The 20,884-nt window shown below is 42.5% G+C and overlaps 1 protein-coding gene across 1 annotated transcript; it reads left to right on the top strand.

Annotated features, from left to right (window-relative positions):
* Nucleotides 1-2,415: 2,415 nt before the first annotated feature.
* On the top strand, nucleotides 2,416-4,571 carry LOC109777123 (protein DETOXIFICATION 56). The gene has a single exon (XM_020335769.4). The coding sequence runs from the start codon at nucleotides 2,722-2,724 to the stop codon at nucleotides 4,291-4,293; it is 1,572 nt and encodes a 523-aa protein (XP_020191358.1). The 5' UTR covers nucleotides 2,416-2,721; the 3' UTR covers nucleotides 4,294-4,571.
* Nucleotides 4,572-20,884: the final 16,313 nt, after the last annotated feature.

Raw genomic sequence — 20,884 nt, forward strand, 5'->3', positions numbered from 1 at the left:
TCTTTAAAAGATACACATAAAAGCAAAGCTAGCCAACACACATGATTGGCATGCGTTTCCCCTGAATTTGTTGCACGTATCATGCATGCTTATGTTAGCTTGTCTAGTACACCAGATATATACTCCCTCCGTTCCTAAATATTTGTCTTTCTAGAGATTTCAACAAATGACTGCATACGGAGAAAAATGAGTGAATCTACACTCTAAAATATGTTTATATGCATCCGTATGTGGTAGTTTATTTGAAATCTTTAAAAAGACAAATATTTAGAAACGAAGGGAGTATCATGCATGCATGTACAGTTGGTCAAGAAGCTCGTAGGTGTCGACCAGTGCATGCTATGCGTGTGAGTGAGAGTCAGGTGGCAGATCGATCATGCATGTGACCGTCGTTGTAGCAAGTACTAGGATCCACACCACTTGAGAGATCCCTCCATCCATCATGCGTGTGAATCTGATGCTCTGAATCATATCACTCACCACTGTCAACTTAATTTGCACCCGGAACTATATATAATGTACAGTAGTTATTTTTCTAACATGACCCTATCTAGGATATGATTGATAATTAAGGGAATCCATGGAATAAACTTGAGCTTTGATCCCAAACTGTGCATTCTAGAATTCTGCATCCTGACTGGCTTTGCCATCTCCATGTCCATGGATCCTACTACCTTTGCTGGCCACTAACTATGGCACCAACAGATCGGGGTAATCTTGATCCACTTTGCAATCATTCATTCATGTAGGAATCCAACCATTAGCACTAACTACATCGGTGTTCATCATCTTATCATCATTGTTGATTGCCGTTGCTTTTAGCAGGCACATGGTTTGGTAACTGCCTTCTTTTTTCAGTGCACCACACCTACAACTATGTTATAACGGACCCGCAATCTTCGTCTTTCAAACACACACACGCACAAGCATAGCTAGCTAGCACGGATAGTCGGCATGCAGCTAGCTTCCCTGAATTTGTTGCACATAATATGCTACCGTTATCAGATTCAGACATACTATATCATGTACTAGTATAATGCATGTAAGTAGGTCATGCAGCTCGCGGGCGCTGATCAGTGCATGCTGTGTGCATGTGTGTGGAGTAAGCAAGATCATGTAACTGTCGTTCTAGCACTACGTTCCATAATACCATTTGATCATGCGCGTGAATCTGATGCTCAGAATCACTCACCATTGTTTACTTTACACTAAGAACCGGCCAGTAGTTAAAAATCAAGGGTTATCTACTAGGATAAGGGTTGATTAGGGGAACCCATGGAATGAACCTACTTGATCTTGATCCCCAATCGTACATTCTAGAATTAACTCTCACTTGCCAATGGCCATGTATCTTAGTAAGTGCTATCTTTGTTGTTCAATGATGGGCTGTGCCTCCCTTTCCATTCCACTAGCTATGGTACCAACAGATCAGGGTAATCTTCATCCACTTGGTAATCATGGATGCAGGAACCCATTAGCACTAAGTACATCCTTGTATGCTAATCTTCTTATCTAGTTTTAAGTTGACGCCAAGTCTACCTTATCCTTCCTGTTTTTCACATGCCCTCGTGTCATCCACCTATCCCACCCGTATCTATTAGGGTCAGTCCATGCCTCATTTTTTTCTTCAAAGAGTAGCATAGCCCCGGGTCTCTGCATTAGTTGCACAAAGCCATATAGTACTATTTATTACTTTCATATAACAAATGTGATTTATACAATCTAAAAATGTACTCATCACGTTGTGAAAATTAGTTCATCCTGTGAAAAATGGTATTTTAAAATTTGTTGGCTGCGGATAATTTCTCGGTCTACTTTATAAATTTCTTCATACATATGTGTAGTAAACATGTTCAACATGTTAGTACGAATTTGTCCAGCTGGCAAAGAAAAGATGTACTCCCTCCGTCCTCATAATATAAGAGCGTATTTGACACTACACTAGTGTAAAAAACGCTTTTACATTATGCGAAGGCGGGAGTAATATTTAGTCTTGTGTTAGAACGACGTAATATTTATTCTAACACTACTACCTCCGTCCTGGTTTATTGACCCTAAGTATTTTGTGCCAATTTTTGACCATTAATTTAATTAAGTAAATTTAATGCATGTCAAAAGAAAAAACAGTATCATCGGAAACTAGGTTTAAATACGAATCCAACGATATAATTTTTTATGACATGCATTAACATTTTGTCAATTAAATTTATGGTCGAGTTTTGGCACAAAATACGAAGAGGACCAATAAACCAGCACTGAGGTAGTATGAAATCTTACACATATCACAAACTTAACTACTGGGAATTTACGAATCATATCTATTTTGAATTGAAAAATGGTCTTGATATTTATTTCTGAATCACAGAGTATAAATATGGATTAACAAATTTCCCTCTTCTGTTTCTTTCCTTTTCTCCCCAAAGCAAGCACATGCACAAAGTTGCTATATATTTTTTCACATGCCTCCGTGTCATCCACCAACTTGCTCCACATCTATTTGTGCTAAATAAATTGCTGGTATGGCATTTATTTGGGAATGCCAAATTTGGGCTCCGTTTGGATCAGCATATCTCTTTTTGTATGCCTGATCAAAACTGCCGTCACCATATCTCTATCTCTTTGCATTGCATCACTTCTTCGGCCGTTTTGCTCTGCTCCTCTTCTCGCCGAAGCAAACCCAGTTTGCTCTGCTCACACTGAGCACGGGCTGGGCATTCTGCCATGGATCCACCGTCGTCACCGCCGCCGCACGATCATGGTCAGCGTGAGCAAGAGCATCAGGACGGGTGCCCGGCGGCCAGGGAGAAGAGGCCCTGGGGGTGGGCGGCAGCGGCAGCGCGCGCGGTGGCCGGCGAGGCGCGGGCGCAGCGGGGCATCGCGCTGCCGCTCATCGGCATGAACCTCACGTGGTTCGCCAAGCAGGCCGTCACCACCGCCTTCCTCGGCCGCCTCGGCGATCTCGAGCTGGCCGCCGGCACGCTGGGGTTCAGCTTCGCCAACGCCACGGGCTTCGCCGTCCTCACGGGCCTCTGCGGCGCCATGGACCCCATCTGCGGCCAGGCGCACGGGGCCGGCAACGCCGCGCTGCTCCGCCGCACGCTGCTCATGGCCACCGCCATGTTGCTCGCCGCCTCCCTGCCCATCGCGCTCCTCTGGCTCCGCGTCGACACCGTGCTCCTCCGCGTCTTCGGCCAGCAGCCTGACATCGCGGTGGTCGCGAGGCGGTACGTGCTGTGCCTCCTCCCCGACCTCGCCGTCACCTCCTTCCTCGCCCCGCTCAAGTCGTACCTCAGCTCCCAGGAGGTGACGCTCCCCACGCTCTTCGCCTCCGCCGTGGGCCTCGCCGTCCACGTCCCGCTCACCGCGTGGCTGGCGCGGACCAGGGGCGTCGAGGGCGTCGCCGCCGCCGTCTGGCTCAGCGACCTCGCCGTCGCGCTCCTGCTCTCCGCCTACGTGCTCGCGTCCGACGTGCTCCTCGCGCGGAAGAGCGCCAAGACGGCGTCTGTAGCGGCGCCGTGCGCGCGGTGGTGGTGGCCGGAGGAGACGAAGACGGCGGCGGCCGACTGGCTACGGCTGATCCGTCTCGCCGTGCCGTGCTGCCTGAACACGTGCCTCGAGTGGTGGTGCTACGAGATCCTGATCCTGCTCACGGGCCGCCTGCCGGACGCCCGGCGCGCGGTGGCGGTGATCGCGATCACCCTCAACTTCGACTACCTCCTCTTCGCCGGCATGCTCTCCCTCTCCGTGAGCGCGTCCGTGCGCGTGTCCAACTCCCTGGGCGCGGGAGACGCCGCGGGGGCGCGCAGGGCCGGCGCCGTCTCGATCCTCGGTGGCGTGCTCGCCGGCGCCTTGGGTGGCCTGCTGATGCTGGCGTCGCGGCGGCAGTGGCCTCGCCTCTACACGCGCGGCGCGGAGGTGCGGGACGGCGTGGGGAAGGCGATGAAGGTGATGGCAGCGCTGGAGGTGGTGAACTTCCCGCTGAACGTGTGCGGCGGCATCGTGCGCGGCACGGCGAGGCCGGCCGTGGGCATGTACGCCGTGCTGGGCGGGTTCTACCTGGTGGCGCTGCCGGTGGGCGTGGCGCTGGGGTTCAGGGCCCGGCTGGGGATCGAGGGGCTCCTGGCCGGGTTCATCGTCGGCGCCGCGGCCAGCCTGACGGTGCTGCTCGTGGTGATCGCGCGCATGGACTGGGGCGCCGAGGCTGACAAGGCGCGGCTGCGGGCCGGCGCCGGCGCCGACGACGAGCCGAATGCTCACCACAAGGAGGCACCCCAAAATGCTGCTGACGTTTGACCATAACTCCAGTCATTAAGTAGTCTGAATTAAAATATGAGTGCAATGTATATGAAGATGGAACTTTGGAGATTTTGTTTTGAAATCGGTAGAATCCATTGCCACAAGGGAGGTGAGGCGATGAATGTAGCCTTCGAATGCTTTCTCCGACATTCTTTCACTCACTCACTCACTCATTCCCCAGTGCTCTAATCTAATCGAGTCAACTATACATATGTAAAGATGAAACTTTGGAAATTTTGTTTTGGAAACAGTAAACATATAATTGTGTCAAAGAAGATTAGCAAGGTGATGAGTGGACTTGTCGAACATTTTCCTCTCCGAGCTCGTGCTTTTTTTGAATAGTTCAAAAATCACATTTTGAAGCTTCAAAATTTTCAAAAAAATCTACATGTTCACATGGATGTATATTACACATGTTTAAAAAAATTATTATTATTTTAGCTCACTTGTTTACTTATTTCATCACATAAGTTTGCACATATATAGTGTACATCCTTTTTTGGGAATTTTTTTGCACATGTCTAGTGTGGCAAATATGGTGTCAGTTGGAGCACGTTCAAGAAAGTGAATTTTTGCTGCCATGCCACCATGATTTCACTATGTACATGAACATACGTTGGCACGGACAAAGACAAGACAAGAAAGTAAAAAAGGAAAATTGAGCAAGAGAGGCCCTGCTAAGACAGTAGTACTACAGCTATTTGTTCTAGCTAGAACCACAAGAACAAAGCAGGTCCTCGGGATAATCACTCGCAAAGGGCCAATAATGTACTAGAGAAAACTATGCATTACAACATTGGGGCCTCTCTGATTCGCACGATTCTAGAAACGCAGGAATAGAAAAAATTGATTGAAATGTCATGCCCATTTCAACCCTACACTATTTTGGTTTTGTTTGATTGCATAATAGAAGCTTGAACTGGACCCATTTCAACATCGTCCCCTCCCCTCGGGATAATCACGCACGAAGAGCTGCTAATATAAGCTTGAACTGGTTGCTATCAAAAATGGCTTGCTTCTCGCTGTCCAAATTGGATGCACCAACCTGCCTATTGAGTCCTGATTGCAGCTTCGCAGTAGATTCCATTGAGGTGTTCCATTATTACAATGAGCCAAGATGTTGCTACTATGCCTGGCTGAAGGAGATAGCAAAGGATTTTGCAAAAGTTACATACACCCATAGCTTTCGCCGAGCAAATTCAACAGTAGCTCATGCTTTAAGCAGAAACTGCTACACTACTACATCTTCTTGCTTTTGGGACGATTTTATTTCTCGGTGCCTTGTAAACGATTTATCATCATCCGAGGAATAAAGTCTTAGTACTGTTTAAGAAAAAACATGTTTTTACATAAAAGGTAAGTTTTTTTTTTGAACAGCAAACACACACACACACACACACACACACACACACACACACACACACACACACACACACACAAAGAATCATTGTGCAGTGGACCTTTACAATAATCCTGCCTAACCATGGGCTTGTTCAATAGCCCAGATAGACACATGTATCTGCATCCCGAAATACTATGCCTGAGCCTATCATGGGTTGGGCTATTCCATTCTGACAGTACAGTTTACACCGTTGTCATTCATCCAAGCTTATTTGATGAGAGTTCTAGCACAGAATAATGGAGCAAATGTGGGCACAAGTTATGGTCGGCTGGCCCAACACCACAATTTTTCAACGTATGCGGTTTCTAAAGAATTTTCATGATTTTTTTAAATCCCAAATTTTGACAACATGTTCATATATTGTAAAAAATATTTGCATATTTTTAAAAAAATCATGAATTTAGTAAATTCTCATGAATTATTGGGATTTTTCGTTGTTAGCGATTGAGGTGTTCTTCGCTCAGGATTGGAACTATCAGAAGGCGACAAATGAAACACTAAGTTATTTGAATTAACACACACATAAGCCATGTATGGATGAATTGTAATTAAGATCAGTTAACTTTTTTAGAATAATTATGACTTTTTACAAAAAAATTAGTTATTCTTGTAAAACTACACCTAGCACAATACATTACAACTGTTTGATTGATTATGTACAATACACTTATCCTGTAAAACGATAAACCGTAAACTCACTCATTTGGATTTCAATGCAAAATAAATTCCTTGGATATACCTATTTTATCCTATAGAATGATTCAACATAAAATCAAACATTTGGAATTACAGACAAATTAAATTTGTTGTATATACCCACTTTATCCCGTAGATCGATGCACCATAAAATCTCTCATTTGTATTGTAATGCAAATTAAATTTCTTATATGTTTATACTAAACATTTCCACTTATCATGGTTAATCTTTTCATTAAAAATATGCCGGTTTTATTGATAATTTTAGTATACTATTTTAAATACTATTTTCAAATATAACTAAGAGAACTAACAATGTAACCATGTTTGTGTATAAGGTGCATATTGTCATATATTTCTAATATTATTCATTAAGTATACAATTGTTTGTGCAAAATCAAAACTATAATTGTTGATTTTTTTATGCTAGTTTTGACCAGTTTAAGGAAAATATTTTCGCAATAAAATGAGTTTTAGCTCATGCTAAGGGTCACATACTTTGAAACCAGTTGATCTCCATTATTGTGTCGAAATGTGCATTTATATGTGCACTTGTACGCTGTTTCACTGACATGTATAGAAAATGATAGTGTTTTAGAATCTTGAAGTTGATTCTAGAGTATAATAGCATCAAGTTTAAATATAGTTAAATCATGATTCAAAAGTGTATGAAGTATCAACATACGTACCAATATGTTTGCAATTGCCGAAATCGGCTCTTGCTTGGTTGGTTGCAAATGATCTAGAATACATATGCTCGCTAGCAACTCTACTTTTTGTCAGAAACACGAGCAATCAAAACGATGGCAAAAATATTAGCTAGGTTTTTTTGGAGAGAGGGGGGGGGGGGGGGGGGGGTGCTTGGGATTAAACCGAAGACATGCTTCATTGCCCGCAAACACTTTGAGGTGGGATTCATGCATCCAAACTGGCAACCTAGTGGTGAAGTACTCATCATCAAGCTACAATCCTCGGGCCTAGAGCTATATGAATTCATTGGTGGCTTATTTTTTCTATCATCTTGTCATGGATATAAGATCAGTTTGGTTCCCATCTGGGACGTTTGGTGCATGGCCTAGGGCCTCCCTGGGAGCTGCCTAGCTCTCGTTTGGCTGGCGTCCTAGTGATGAGGGAGTTGGCCTCGCTGGAGAACATGGGGAATTAGTTAGCCTGGCTTGCGAAACAAGAAAGTTTGATTAGCATGGCCCAGGCAATCAATTTTGGATGCCTGGGCTTGCCTATCCAGTCGCCTGGATCGCTAATCACATGGCTCAAGAAACGAGACGATTGGAAAGGACTTAAACAAATATTTCTGAACAATAGCGACGGGTTAGCACTTACCAGGCCAGGTCGTGAACATCAGGTTCTTCTTTGATAGCTCGTTAATATATCTGGATTTTGTAAAATTGTTTGAAAGATTCATTTGTTGGTCATGAGATCTTATGGGTTTCACCTCTAGCCTACCCCCAACTTATTTGGGACTAGAGGCTTTGTTGTTGTTGTTGTTTGAAAGATTTATCTATAGCGTGGAGTACTCAACATGACCCTTTTTAGCAATTACAATCCCAAGGATGGCCCCGGGGGTAAACCCATAAGCAAAGATGAGGCCATGAAAGAGCTCATTGAAGTTGTATATGTAACATCTCAATCTTGTTTCTATAGTGCGCAGTGGGAGGGTAAATTACTCAAGTCATATCTGCATGTTGTATTGTAATACCTGTTGGCAGGTGACCAAGACAAAGCCAGACAACTTCAGTCCTCGTGTGGTGGAGAAAGGAGACGACTATGTTCGAGTTGAATACGAGAGCCCTATATTCGGGAGCACCTTGTTACTCTTGTAATCCACATGCTCAAGCAAGGCACGCTAGATAAGAAGGTGCACCTAAGTCTATGCTCTACAAAATATTTTTCCTCACGGAAGTGTATATTGCCACGTTACTCATTGATGATGACAGTATGTTTCTCCGCCATGCAGTTTACAGATGATGTCGAGTTCTAGTTTCCTTCTGGCAAGAAAACGGTCGTCCAATATCGATCAGCATCTCGGTCAAGATTTAACTTTCTATATCTATACCTACTAATAAAAGAAATAGGTATTCTTAGTCCGTTTTGCTATTTTACAGAAAATCCCCTAATGTTTCTGACATTAAACCCGCAGTACATATCAAATGTTTTTTAAAATACTTATATCTTCTAAACTGTAACTCTAAATTTAACATGTTATATATGGAATTTGATTAGAAAAATATTTAGAATCTGAATATGATATTATTTACCTGTTAAAAATTTAAAAAATAATATCTAGGCTGCATTGTTAATCAACAATGCATTATTCGTCTTTTTTTAATACCGGTACTAATTCAGATTGGGGATGAATACCTCGGCAAAAACAGGATTGAACATGAAATTGAAGATAAATTTTCTAGAGACACCCAATAAATAAGGACATGCATGACAAGAAATAAAGTAAGGACCCAATAAAGATGAGATGTCCGCTATAAAAGAAATAAAAGAGAAAATGTAAAGGAGATCCGATAAAGATGAGATGTTGCACTATTCTCCTATATATAAGAAGAAGAAAAGGATGACATGTATGAAAAAAAGTTAAAAGGAGGCATGACGGCAAAAAATAAAATAAAAGCACAAGTTTGATAAGATATAAATAGTGATGAAATAGGGACCGATACCTATGACCTGTATGGCAAGAAATAGTGATGAAATAAGGGCGCAAGTACCTGCATCCATAGGAGACCATAAAAAAATGTTCTTTTCCAGACAAAAAAAATCTCTTTTATGATTAAAAAATCATGTATCTTTTTAACAACTCTTCATGTATTTAAGAAATATGCATGTGAAAAAAGTGTTCAATAGTTGCCCTAAGTTGGTGATTCGTAAACTGAAAACTGCCATTGATGCACACATGTTTCTGTAGTGTGCTAATGTGTCATCGTTCGTTTTTGTCGTTTTTCTTTACTCGCCCATAACAACACCCCATTCCGAATATGACATGAATAAATGCATGGTCGTTTGCCCGTTTCTTTATACAGATTAAATCTACATGCAAGCCATGTTGAAATAGAACACCTGTAAAATTTTAAACTACGCTTTTATAGGTTAAGACCATCTTTGTCTGGGCGGTAGCTACAAATCCTCATATTACATACCATTTTTTGTAAATTAAGAGCGTGTGGTATTTTTTCTCCGGTTGTAACGCACGGCCCTTTTGCTAGCCAAGCATGCACAAACACATCCATCATTTCTGTTATTTGGTCCGCCGTACTGTATATCCTAACAAACTCTGTGAATCAAACATCGTAGTTTATGTGGCACGATCTGTCATTCTTTATAAGTTGGTGTCAGAGTCGACCCTCGCGGTTACACGGATGTTTACGGGTCAGGTGTACAATCATGTTGTGCATGACGTTTGTGTCCCATCGTGGCACATGGTATGACACATTTGTCGGACTGGATGCACATACGTATGTGCCAGGAGGGAATGTTCATGTGGCCTGACGCGGACGTCGGTTCCTTTGAGTGAGGTTGTATGTGAGAGCCTGACTTCAGAGCATCTTTAGCAGACCCTGTAAAAAGCCGCGGCCCACAAAATAACTGCCAAAATGCGGGTCGGCGCAAAAAATCCCGCCCGAACAGACCCCGCAAACGCTTCCGCCCGTAAATATTTTTGAGGGGCGCGGCAAAATCTCAACCCCAACCCACGAATACGCGGACCCCCCCGACCGTCGGTGCCCTATATATAGCGGGAGCGGTTGGTGGGGAGGATATTTCAGCCCGCGCTTTTCCCCACCTACCACCTCCCCTGTTCCCCTTGCCCCGCCGTCGGCCCGCCGCCCACGATTCCGGCGAAAGTAGCTGGCGGGATTACGCCGAAAGGCCGCCACACGCCCTAGGTTGCCCTCCGCCACCCCCTCCTGCGTCGGCGGGCCGGCAAACTGCAGATCTGACGTCGTTCGATGCGGGTGGCCGGATTTGGTTTTTCCGGCCGCACGTGGCTGCGCCAAGCGATGGAATGGTCGGGGAGCACCCCGCGCATCCCCGAAAAATCCCCATCGCCGCATGCAGGTACGGGTTCATCCTGTCGCCGCCACTGACGGTTAGAGGACATCGATTCGGCCGGCCGCCCACCGGGCTCGCCGCTCGCGCAATGGCTCTGCGGCTCGCCGATGCCGCTCATACAATGCGACGATTGCACGCAGACAGTCCTGCGGCTAACGTCGGGCACGCCGAAGCACCCCGGATGGGTGTTCTTCAAATGCGAAAACGACGGGGTATGTGTTCTTTTCATTCGGCTTTGGCACCGTATTTTTTGGTTCAATTGCGATAGCTCATTTCGAACATCGTCATGTGTGTAGGAAGATGGATACTCATTTTGGTTTTGGAAATGAGAATACATTGATTTATTGATAGAAATAACTTAATAGATGTTCGTGCACTCCATAGTTGAATCAAAGCTAATGATGCGGCTGCATGTGCAATTAGAAACTAAAGTATAGGGGAAGCAACGTCTACTTGTTTAGAACCAAAGAAGAAGAATGAAGAATGCAAAATCAAGAATCCACAGATCAACAACGAATGCATGGAGAAGAAATTGGTCCAACTAGTGGGAGCAGTTATGGAAGTTGGATATATTCTAAAATGCATATTTGTCGTTCTTTTTTTCCTTGGTCTTGTTATTCTAGCAAAGATTTGTTGGGAATCGTTGCATGAAAAACAAAAAAAATTCTACGCACACGCAATGATCTATCCATGGAGATGCATAGCAACGAGGGGGAGAGTGTGTCTACGTATCCTCGTAGACCGTAAGCGGAAGCGTTTCACAACACGGTTCATGTAGTAGAACTTTCTTCGTGATCCACCGATCGAGTACTGAACGTACGCACCTCCGAGTTATGCACACCTTCAGCTCGGTGACGTCCCTCGCCTTCTTGATCCAGCAAGACGTCGAGGTAGTAGATGAGTTCCGTCAGCACGATGGCATGATGACGGTGATGATGAAGTGATCTCCGCAGGGCTTCACCTAAGCACTAAGAAAATATGACTGGGGGAGTAAACGGTGGAGGGGGCGCCGCACATGGCTAGGCAATTGTCTGGATGTGCTAGGCGCGCCCCCTCCCACATATATATAGGTGGAGGGGAGGAGGGAGCAGCCAGGAGGGTGCCCCAAGTAGGCCGAATCCTACTTGGGGTCCTCCCATGTGGCGCGCCCCCCTGCCATATTTGTTGGAGGGGGGAGGAAAGAGGGGAGAGAGGGAAGGAAGGGGAAATCCTATTCCACTCTTTCTTTTCCCTTCCCCTCTTTCCTTCTCCTCCTTGGCCGGCCCATATGGGGGGAGCACCAGCCCCCTGTGGCTGGTGCGTTTCCCCTCTTGGCCCATAAGGCCCATATCTTTTGCCCGGGGTGTCCGAAACCCCTTCCGGTGACCCGATAAGTACCCGGTACCCCCGAAACACTTACGGTGTCCGAATACTATCGTCCTATATATCAATCTTTAGCTCTCGACCATTTCAAGACTCCTCGTCATGTCCGTGATATCATCCGGGACTCCGAACAATATTCGGTGACCAAATCACATAACTCATATAATATTATATCGTCATCGAACGTTAAACGTGTGGACCCTACGGGTTCAAGAACTATGTAGACATGACCGAGACACCCCTCCGATCAATAACCAATAGCGGAACCTGGATGCTCATATTGGCTCCTACATATTCTACGAAGATCTTTATCGGTCGAACCGTTATGACAACATACACAATTCTCTTTGTCCATCGGTATGTTACTTGCCCGAAATTCGATCGTCGGTATCTTCATACCTAGTTCAATCTCATTACCAACAAGTCTCTTTACTCGTTCCGTAATACATCACCTCGTGACTAACTCCTTAGTCGTTTGCTTGCAAGCTTATGATGTGTATTACCGAGAGGGCCTAGAGATACCTCTCCGATACTCGGAGTGACAAATCATAATCTCGATCTATGCCAACTCAACAAACATCTTCGGAGATACCTGTAGAGCATCTTTATAATCACCCAGTTACGTTGTGACGTTTGATAGCACACAAGGCATTCCTCTGGTATCCGGGAGTTGCATAATCTCATAGTCGAAGGAATATGTATTTGACATGAAGAAAGCAATAGCAACAAAACTGAACGATCATTATGCTAAGCTAACGGATGGGTCTTGTCCATCACATCATTCTCCTAATGATGTGATCCTGTTATCAAATGACAACTCATGTCTATGGTTAGGAAACCTTAACCATCTTTGATCAACGAGCTAGTCTATTAGAGGCTTACTAGGGACACGATGTTTGTTTATGCATTCACACATGTATTTAGGTTTCCGATCAATACAATTCTAGCATGAATAGTAAACCTTTATCATAAATAAAGAAATATAAAATAACAACTTTATTATTGCCTCTAGGGCATATTTCCTTCAAGATTTGGTGAAGTCCTATGTATCCAATGCCGTTGAATAAGCAAAGAAATGTATTTTCTTGTGTGAAATTGACTTGCAAATTTCGGATTTGTGGGCCGGCTGGAGCAGCGCCCGAGCAGACCCCGCAAAACAGACTCGTAAAAGAGCATATTCCGCGAATATCCTTTTATACGGGTCTGTTTTGCGGAGTCTGACTCTGCGGCCGCCCGCGCCGACCCGCAAAGCCGTTTTTCCGCGAACTGCAAATGCGTTTTGCGGGTCGGCGTTATACGGGGTTTGCTAGAGATGCTCTAATAGGGATGATAGGCTACTCATATCACCAAGGAATTCCTTCTTTTCCCAGAGCCCATTCGGAAAGAATTTCGAAGTTAAGTGAGCTCAGCTTGGAGCAATTTCAGGATGTGTGACCGACTGGGAAGTTGGTCTCAGGTGCACACGAGTGAGAACAAATTGCGCAAAAAAGAATAGTGGTGATCCGTGGAGTCAGCCAAGATCCCACCAGAAGTAACGGCCAGTAACCGGCGGGTGTGTCCGAGGTGTTACATGCACATCTATCGAAAAGCGTCAACTTTGCGTCTTGGAGATGTCACACCGAGACATACAACTAAGTACTCCCTTTGTTTCTAAATATAAGTCTTTTTAGACATTTCAATACAAACTAAATACGGATGTATATAGACATATTTTAGAGTGTAGATTCACTCATCTTGCTCCGTATGTAGTCCCTTATTGGAATATCTACATAGACTCATATTTAGGAACGAAGGAAGTACTTTTCAATGAGGCAAGTAAACAGGTTTAAAATCTGACAAATAGTTTTTTAAATATAATTTAGGAGTTAAAACATGTTTAAATTTTGACAACGAAGTAATTTTGTAACATGAAGCATATTTAAACTTGATAACTAAGTCTTTTTAGTGCGGTAAGCAAACATGTTTTTAATCTGACATTTTTTTTATAATGTAGCAATTCAAGCATGTTTAAATTTTGGCAAGTATGTACTTTCGTAACCTGATGTCTAAGCTTAATTAAACTTCATAACTAATTACTTCTTAATGTGACAAGTAAATTTGTTTAAAATCTGACAACTCGTTTTTTATAATCAATCAATTAAGTATATTTGGAACCAAATAATTCTAATCTGGGTAGCGATGATTTTGGAACAACAGTTGCATGTAGCCAACATCGTTGTAAATGTTTTCAAATAAAAAACTACATATGCAAAAAGACATATACATTGTTTGTGCACAATGAATCTTGAGTTAAGGATTCGTTACCTCTCTTCACTGGCAGCCTACTACCTAGTGTTGTAGACTACATAATTTTTCTTCTTGTAGCTTACATAATTTTTCTTTTAAAATTGATCACATGTAGATTAGGTACAATATGATACGTGTCTCATGTTGCTTTTTTGAACGTGTTTCGCCTGCCGCACCGGAGGATCGAGATATGGCGCCTCTACCTAGTCAAGTCTAATATTATATTAATATTTGAAATAAAATTGCTAAACATGAGTCTTTCCCTCTCACCTAACCGGCCCATCTAGCCCACCCAGCCCTTCCTATTCCTGACTATGCAGCCTCCTCTTCGATCTAGGTTAACACGAGAGCTATTTATCGCATTAAGCGATGCTACAAACTAGTCTCACGTCGAGGTTTCCTGCTGTGATCATTTATAGGGCTGGCCCATTTTCGCACAGAAAAATAGAAGAGAAAAAGGGAAGTACTAGGGATCCCTGGTCACGCACGAACAAACAAAGGGCACTAGCCACCGCGCCACGGCAACAGTTCGTGATAATAGCAAGGGCGCGACCCACTTGAAGCATGACGTGCCGGTTTTCTCCTTTTTTTTCGTTTTCCTTTTTTTTCTTCTCCATTCTTTTTTCATTTCTTCGATTTTGTTTCTTCATTTTTTATTCTCCGTTTTTATCATTTTTTCATTGTCCGAATGCTTATTCAACATTTTTCAAATACTTGTTCTACATTTTAATCCTTATTCAACATTTTTTAAAACTTAGTCAGCCTTTTTTGTAATACCCGTTCAACATTTTAATACTTATTCAACATTTTTTCAATTGTTTTTCAACATTTTCCAAATACTCATTCAATTTTTAATACTTATTTAATATTTTTTTCAAATAGTTGTTCAGCATTTTTAATAATTATTAAACATTTTTAAATACTTATACAACATTTTTTAAATACTAATTCAATATTTTTCAATACTTATTCAACATTTTTTAAAAACTTGTTCAACATTTATTTAAAATGTGTTTTGAAGATCGTTTTTAATACATATATATATGTAGAATATTTTAAAGTATACAGAAAAGTACAAAATAAATCAAAAAACAAGAACAAAAAAATGCAGGCCGTGGCTCCCGCATGGCTGGGCCGACCCATCTGGGTCTGCCAGACGCGAGCACTTCCATCTGTTTTGTGTCAAGCGAGAAAATAGGGCTGCCCCTAGGTTAAACACTATTTTTTAAATTGAGAAAAATAGAATAATTGACATGTCCTCCCACCCTCCGATCAAAATTTATACTAAACATTTTTATTTGTCACTAAGCATATGCCGATTTTAGTGATATTTTATGCATACTTTCTTAAAATACAATTTTCAACTATGAACAATATGATTATGCTCGTGTGTAAGGTATATATTGTCATATATTTCTAACAATCATTATATACATGATTTCTTGTGCAAACGCAATACTATAATTGTTGAATCTTCTACAATTTTCTGAAGCTAAATTGAGATGTTCAAGGAAATCCTTTGCTACAGTAAAAATAATTCCAACTCCAAGCAAAGTGTCACATTACTTAAAAGTTAATTTACCTCAGATTATTGTGTTCAAAGCGATCATTTATATGTATACTTGTCCGGAATTTCATAAGTATGTATATAACTTGTAAATTGATACAGAATAATAAAGAGGGTTCTAGAGCATAATATTGTCAAGTTTAGATATAATTAACTAATGTTTCAAAATTTATGAAGTATCAGCACACGACCTTACCGATTTTTTCCATTCCATTATCCAGCTAATTGCTTTGTGGGGATTGGCTTGGACTTAAATCGGAAGACATTCTTCATTGCTCACAAACACTCTCAGGTGGGTTCCATGCATCCAAACCGGCTACCCAATGGTGAAGTGCTCCATCGTCAAGCTACAACCCTAGGCCTAGAGCCATATGCATCAATTGGTGTCTTGGTTCTCCTACATTGCCCTGAAGAAGTACTAAATAGGGAAAGTAAGAGAATGACAAGATTCAAGTGTACCGATTGTCTCCTATCGTATTTTTATGATCCATCAAAACTTTATTAAAGGGACTAATGTTGCCTCTACATATTATCATTGTATGTCCCACAAGATGCAAGTTAGGAAAACTTATTTTGACCCCTCAATTCTCAAGGATCATATGTTGACAAGAGTAAGGATCATTTCATAGTTTTTGGTGATCTATTATCACTCTGAGGTTATAGGTGTCTGAATACTATCAAAAGGGGATTAAGGTTTGTGAGGCGAGTCCCTCTATGGTAGCAGGGGGAGTTGCATGTGTCTTCGTCCGGTTGGTGGTGCTTACCCAACCTCACATTCTTCTCTAAACCATGGATGCTTGAAACAATAGCAGCCCCAAGTCGGGAAACCAATTTTTTTTTTCAGCAACACTCTGGAAACCAAATAACATGCACTTCTTTTCTCTTGGTGGGATTATCTGGCCCAACCGCGAAATCCTATTCGGCGCTAAAGGCGCCAGATTACAGGTGTTTCCCCAATCGGGCGCATACCCCCCCACCGCGCTGGGCCAGCCCAGTTTACTTTTTCTTCCTGTGGAGAAATCGCAAAAAATTGCCAGGCACTGAGAATCGAACACACGACTTACTGGTTCGACATAGGATGTAGTAACCAGTACGCTAGCACACCACTTCAAGAAACTCAGTATCTATCCTTCTTTTCTTCACTCGTGCCCCAAATTGTTTTTTTTTCTTTTTTATTTCTTTCCTTTTTCTTTTTATCTTTTCTCGTTTCTTTTTTCTAGTTCGTTTTCGTTTTTATTAACCGTTCTTTTTGTTTTATTTTTTTCCTTTTCAAAATCGATGAACTTTTTCAAATCAAATGATATTTTATTTCAATTTTATGAACATTTTAAACTTTTGATGAATTTGTTTTTGTAAAACAATGAACTTTTTAAAAATTCGGTGAACTAAATTCAAAATCAATGAAATTTTCCAAATTTAATGAATGTTTTTTGAAAAACCGATGAACAATTTTTAAGTTTAGGAACTATTTTTTTAATTCGATGAACTTTTTTTCAAAATTGATGATTTTTTTCAAGTTCAATGAGCTTTTTACAAATTCGGGGAACTTTTTTCCAAATTTTGAACCGATTAATTTTTTTGAAATTTGTGAACTATTTTCGAATTTACTGAACTTTTTCAAATTCGATGAACTTTTCTTAAAAATCGGTGATCCTTTTTAAAAAATCGTGAACTTTTTAAAAAATCAATGAATCTTTTTTCAATTTTTGAACTTTTTCGAAAATTTGGATGAACTTTCTATAATCTGTGATTTTTTTATTTTCATTTTTTCTGAATTATTGGTTTTTCTCGAATAGTCAATGTTCAATGGTTGACTCCGTCAAGGGGTGACCGGTCAACCATAAACTGATCGATCTGGGAAGCCGGACAAAGCGCGCGTCGTGAGCAAATCTGTTCGGCTTGTTATTGGGTCGGGCCACGTACCCAGGCGCGTGGGCGCTGGTTTGGTCTACTGGCGCATAAGGTGCCAGTGAGGAGGTCTCAGCCCAACCTAGGCCTCCTCCCCCTCTCCACGACGAGCCTAGAACAACAAGCCTGGGCTGGGCTGGGTTAGGGCCGAAGTCCGTTACACACACACTCGTGGCCCTGGCCGGGTCGTCCACTCAGACCAGCCTCCCGTCCCACCCCCATCCTTTCCACGGTGGCCGGAGTGAGTCCCTCCATCCCTGCCCCCCACCGGACGAGCAAACGATGAACTCGTCGGCGATCACCTGCTGCTGCTCCCCACCAACCCCCGCTCCCGGCGGCAAGGCATCACCCTCTCCACGCCGTAACAACAAGAGCAGCACAAGAATCGGACGAAGGTATGTATCCCCATCCTCTCACCATCCCCATCCCCATCTCCGACTAGAGTACGTACATCTGACGGTGGATGGTCGCCGCCTGTATGTCAATCCCGGGAGGAGTTCAGGGACCTGGTGCTCAGGAGCAGCGAGCTGGCCACGCTCGCCGCCATCTTCCACTTCAGGTACCTATCTCACTTGGAAAATTCAGAACCTGAGCTCTCTCTGAAGAAGGGGATGCAGTTAACAGTTAACTGAATTTCTTGTTCCGATGGTCTGACAAGTATGTGAACGTAGAGCTTATCACACCCGATCATTGATACGTCTCCAACGTATCTATAATTTTTTATTGTTCCATGCTATTATTTTATCTGATTTGGATATTTAATGGGCTTTACTATGCACTTTTATATTATTTTTGGGACTAACCTATTAACCGGAGGCCCAACCCAAATTTCTGTTTTTTTTGCCTATTTCAGTGTTTCGCACAAAAGGAATATCAAACAGAGTCCAAACGGAATGAAACCTTTGGGAGAGTTATTTTTGGAACAAACGTGATCCAGAGGACTTGGAGTGGACGTCAAGAAAGAGACGAGGAGGCCACGAGGCAGGGAGGCGCGCCTGCCCCCCTCGGCGCGCCCCCCACCCTCGTGGGCCCCTCGTAGCTCCACCGACCTACTTCTTCCTCCTATATATACCTACGTACCCCGAAAACATCCAGGAGCACCACGAAACCCTATTTCCACCGCCGCAACCTTCTGTACCCGTGAGATCCCATCTTGGGGCCTTTTCCGGCGCTCCGCCGGAGGGGGCATTGATCACGGAGGGCTTCTACATCAACACCATAGCCTCTCCGATGATGTGTGAGTAGTTTACTTCGGACCTTCGGGTCCATAGTTATTAGCTAGATGGCTTCTTCTCTCTCTTTGATTCTCAATACAAAGTTCTCCTCGATCTTCTTGGAGATCTATTCGATGTAACTCTTTTTGCGGTGTGTTTGTCGAGATCCGATGAATTCTGGGTTTATGATCAAGATTATATATGAACAATATTTGAATCTCCTCTGAATTCTTTTATGTATGATTTGTTATCTTTGCAAGTCTCTTCGAATTATCAGTTTGGTTTGGCCTACTAGATTGATCTTTCTTGCAATGGGAGAAGTGCTTAGCTTTGGGTTCAATCTTGCGGTGTTCGATCCCAATGACAGAAGGGGAACCGATACGTATTGTATTGTTGCCATCGAGGATAAAAAGATGGGGTTTATATCATATGCTTGAGTTTATCCCTCTACATCCCTAATGTGTTACTCTGTTCTTATGAACTTAATACTCTAGATGCATGCTGGATAGCGGTCGATCTGTGGAGTAATAGTAGTAGATGCAGGCAGGAGTCGGTCTACTTGTCACGGACGTGATGCCTATATACATGATCATGCCTAGATATTCTCATAATTATGCACTTTTCTATCAATTGCTCGATAGTAATTTGTTCACCCACCGTAATACTTATGCTATCTTGAGAGAAGCCACTAGTGAAACCTATGGCCCCCGGGTCTATTTTCCATCATATAAGTTTCCGATCTATTTTATTTTGCAATCTTTACTTTCCAATCTATACAACAAAAAATACCAAAAATATTTATCTTATTATCTCTATCAGATCTCACTTTTGCAAGTGGCCGTGAAGGGACTGACAACCCCTTTATCGCGTTGGTTGAAAGGTTCTTATTTGTTTGTGTAGGTACGAGGGACTTGCGTGTGGCCTCCTACTGGATTGATACCTTGGTTCTCAAAAACTGAGGGAAATACTTACACTACTTTGCTGCATCACCCTTTCCTCTTCAAGGGAAAACCAACGCTGTGCTCAAGAGGTAGCAAGAAAGATTTCTGGCGCCGTTGTCGGGGAGTCTAGGCACAAGTCAAGACATACCAAGTACCCATCACAAACTCTTATCCCTCGCATTACATTATTTGCCATTTGCCTCTCGTTTTCCTCTCCCCCACTTCACCCTTGCCGTTTTATTCGCCGTCTTTTTTCGTTCGCCTCTTTCTCGCTTGCTTCTTGTGTGCTTGTGTGTTAGATTGTTCATCTTGCCGCCATGGCCGAATCAAAAAGAGCCAGGGGTTCTCTCCTTGGTTTCAATACTTTGGATAGTCCCTCTGTCCTCTCTAAACTCATAAATAATGATGTTATGGAAAGACCTACCGGTGTCATCAATGAGGTTTTGAATAATTTCGATGAAGATGATCCCGGAATTTTTCATTATTTACCTAAAAAGCTTGTATCAAATTGAAATTTACCTAAAAAGCTTTTATGTTGGCTTACCTTCTTCGTTCAAACAAGTCTTAGATTCTATTTTTGAAGAAGGTTTTCTTGAAGGTGATCCCATAGATACTTATGAAAAAATGAAAACTATATTTGGGCATCCCATGAGTGAAAAGGTTGAATCCACTTCTCTTTTGTGCTTTTATCAAAACGAAATCATCAAAGAGATGAAGGCTAGCTTAGATGCAAATTTCTGTAGCATGCTTAATCTTTCTTCTACCATTAATGGCCACGTACTTTCTCCAAATATAAGAATAAATGCTATAGATAATAAATTTTCTCTTTTCTTTCCCAATACCAAAGATGGCAATACTTAGATCTATCCTTGTTTTTATGCCTAGCTAGGGGCGTTAACAATAGCGCTTGTTGGGAGGCAACCCAATTTTATTTTTCTTTTTTTCTTTTTGGTTCTGTTTAGGAATAAATAATTCATCTAGCCTCTGGTTAGATGTGTTTTTGTGTTTTAATTAGTGTTTGTGCCAAGTAAAACCTTTAGGATAACCTACGGTGATAGTTATTTGATCTTGCTGTAAAAAACAGAAACTTTGCGCGCACAAGATTAGTTTTAATAATTCACATAAACGTGCTTTTCAG

Source organism: Aegilops tauschii, chromosome 5, assembly GCF_002575655.3.
Source record: "Aegilops tauschii subsp. strangulata cultivar AL8/78 chromosome 5, Aet v6.0, whole genome shotgun sequence".
NCBI lineage: Eukaryota > Viridiplantae > Streptophyta > Magnoliopsida > Poales > Poaceae > Aegilops > Aegilops tauschii.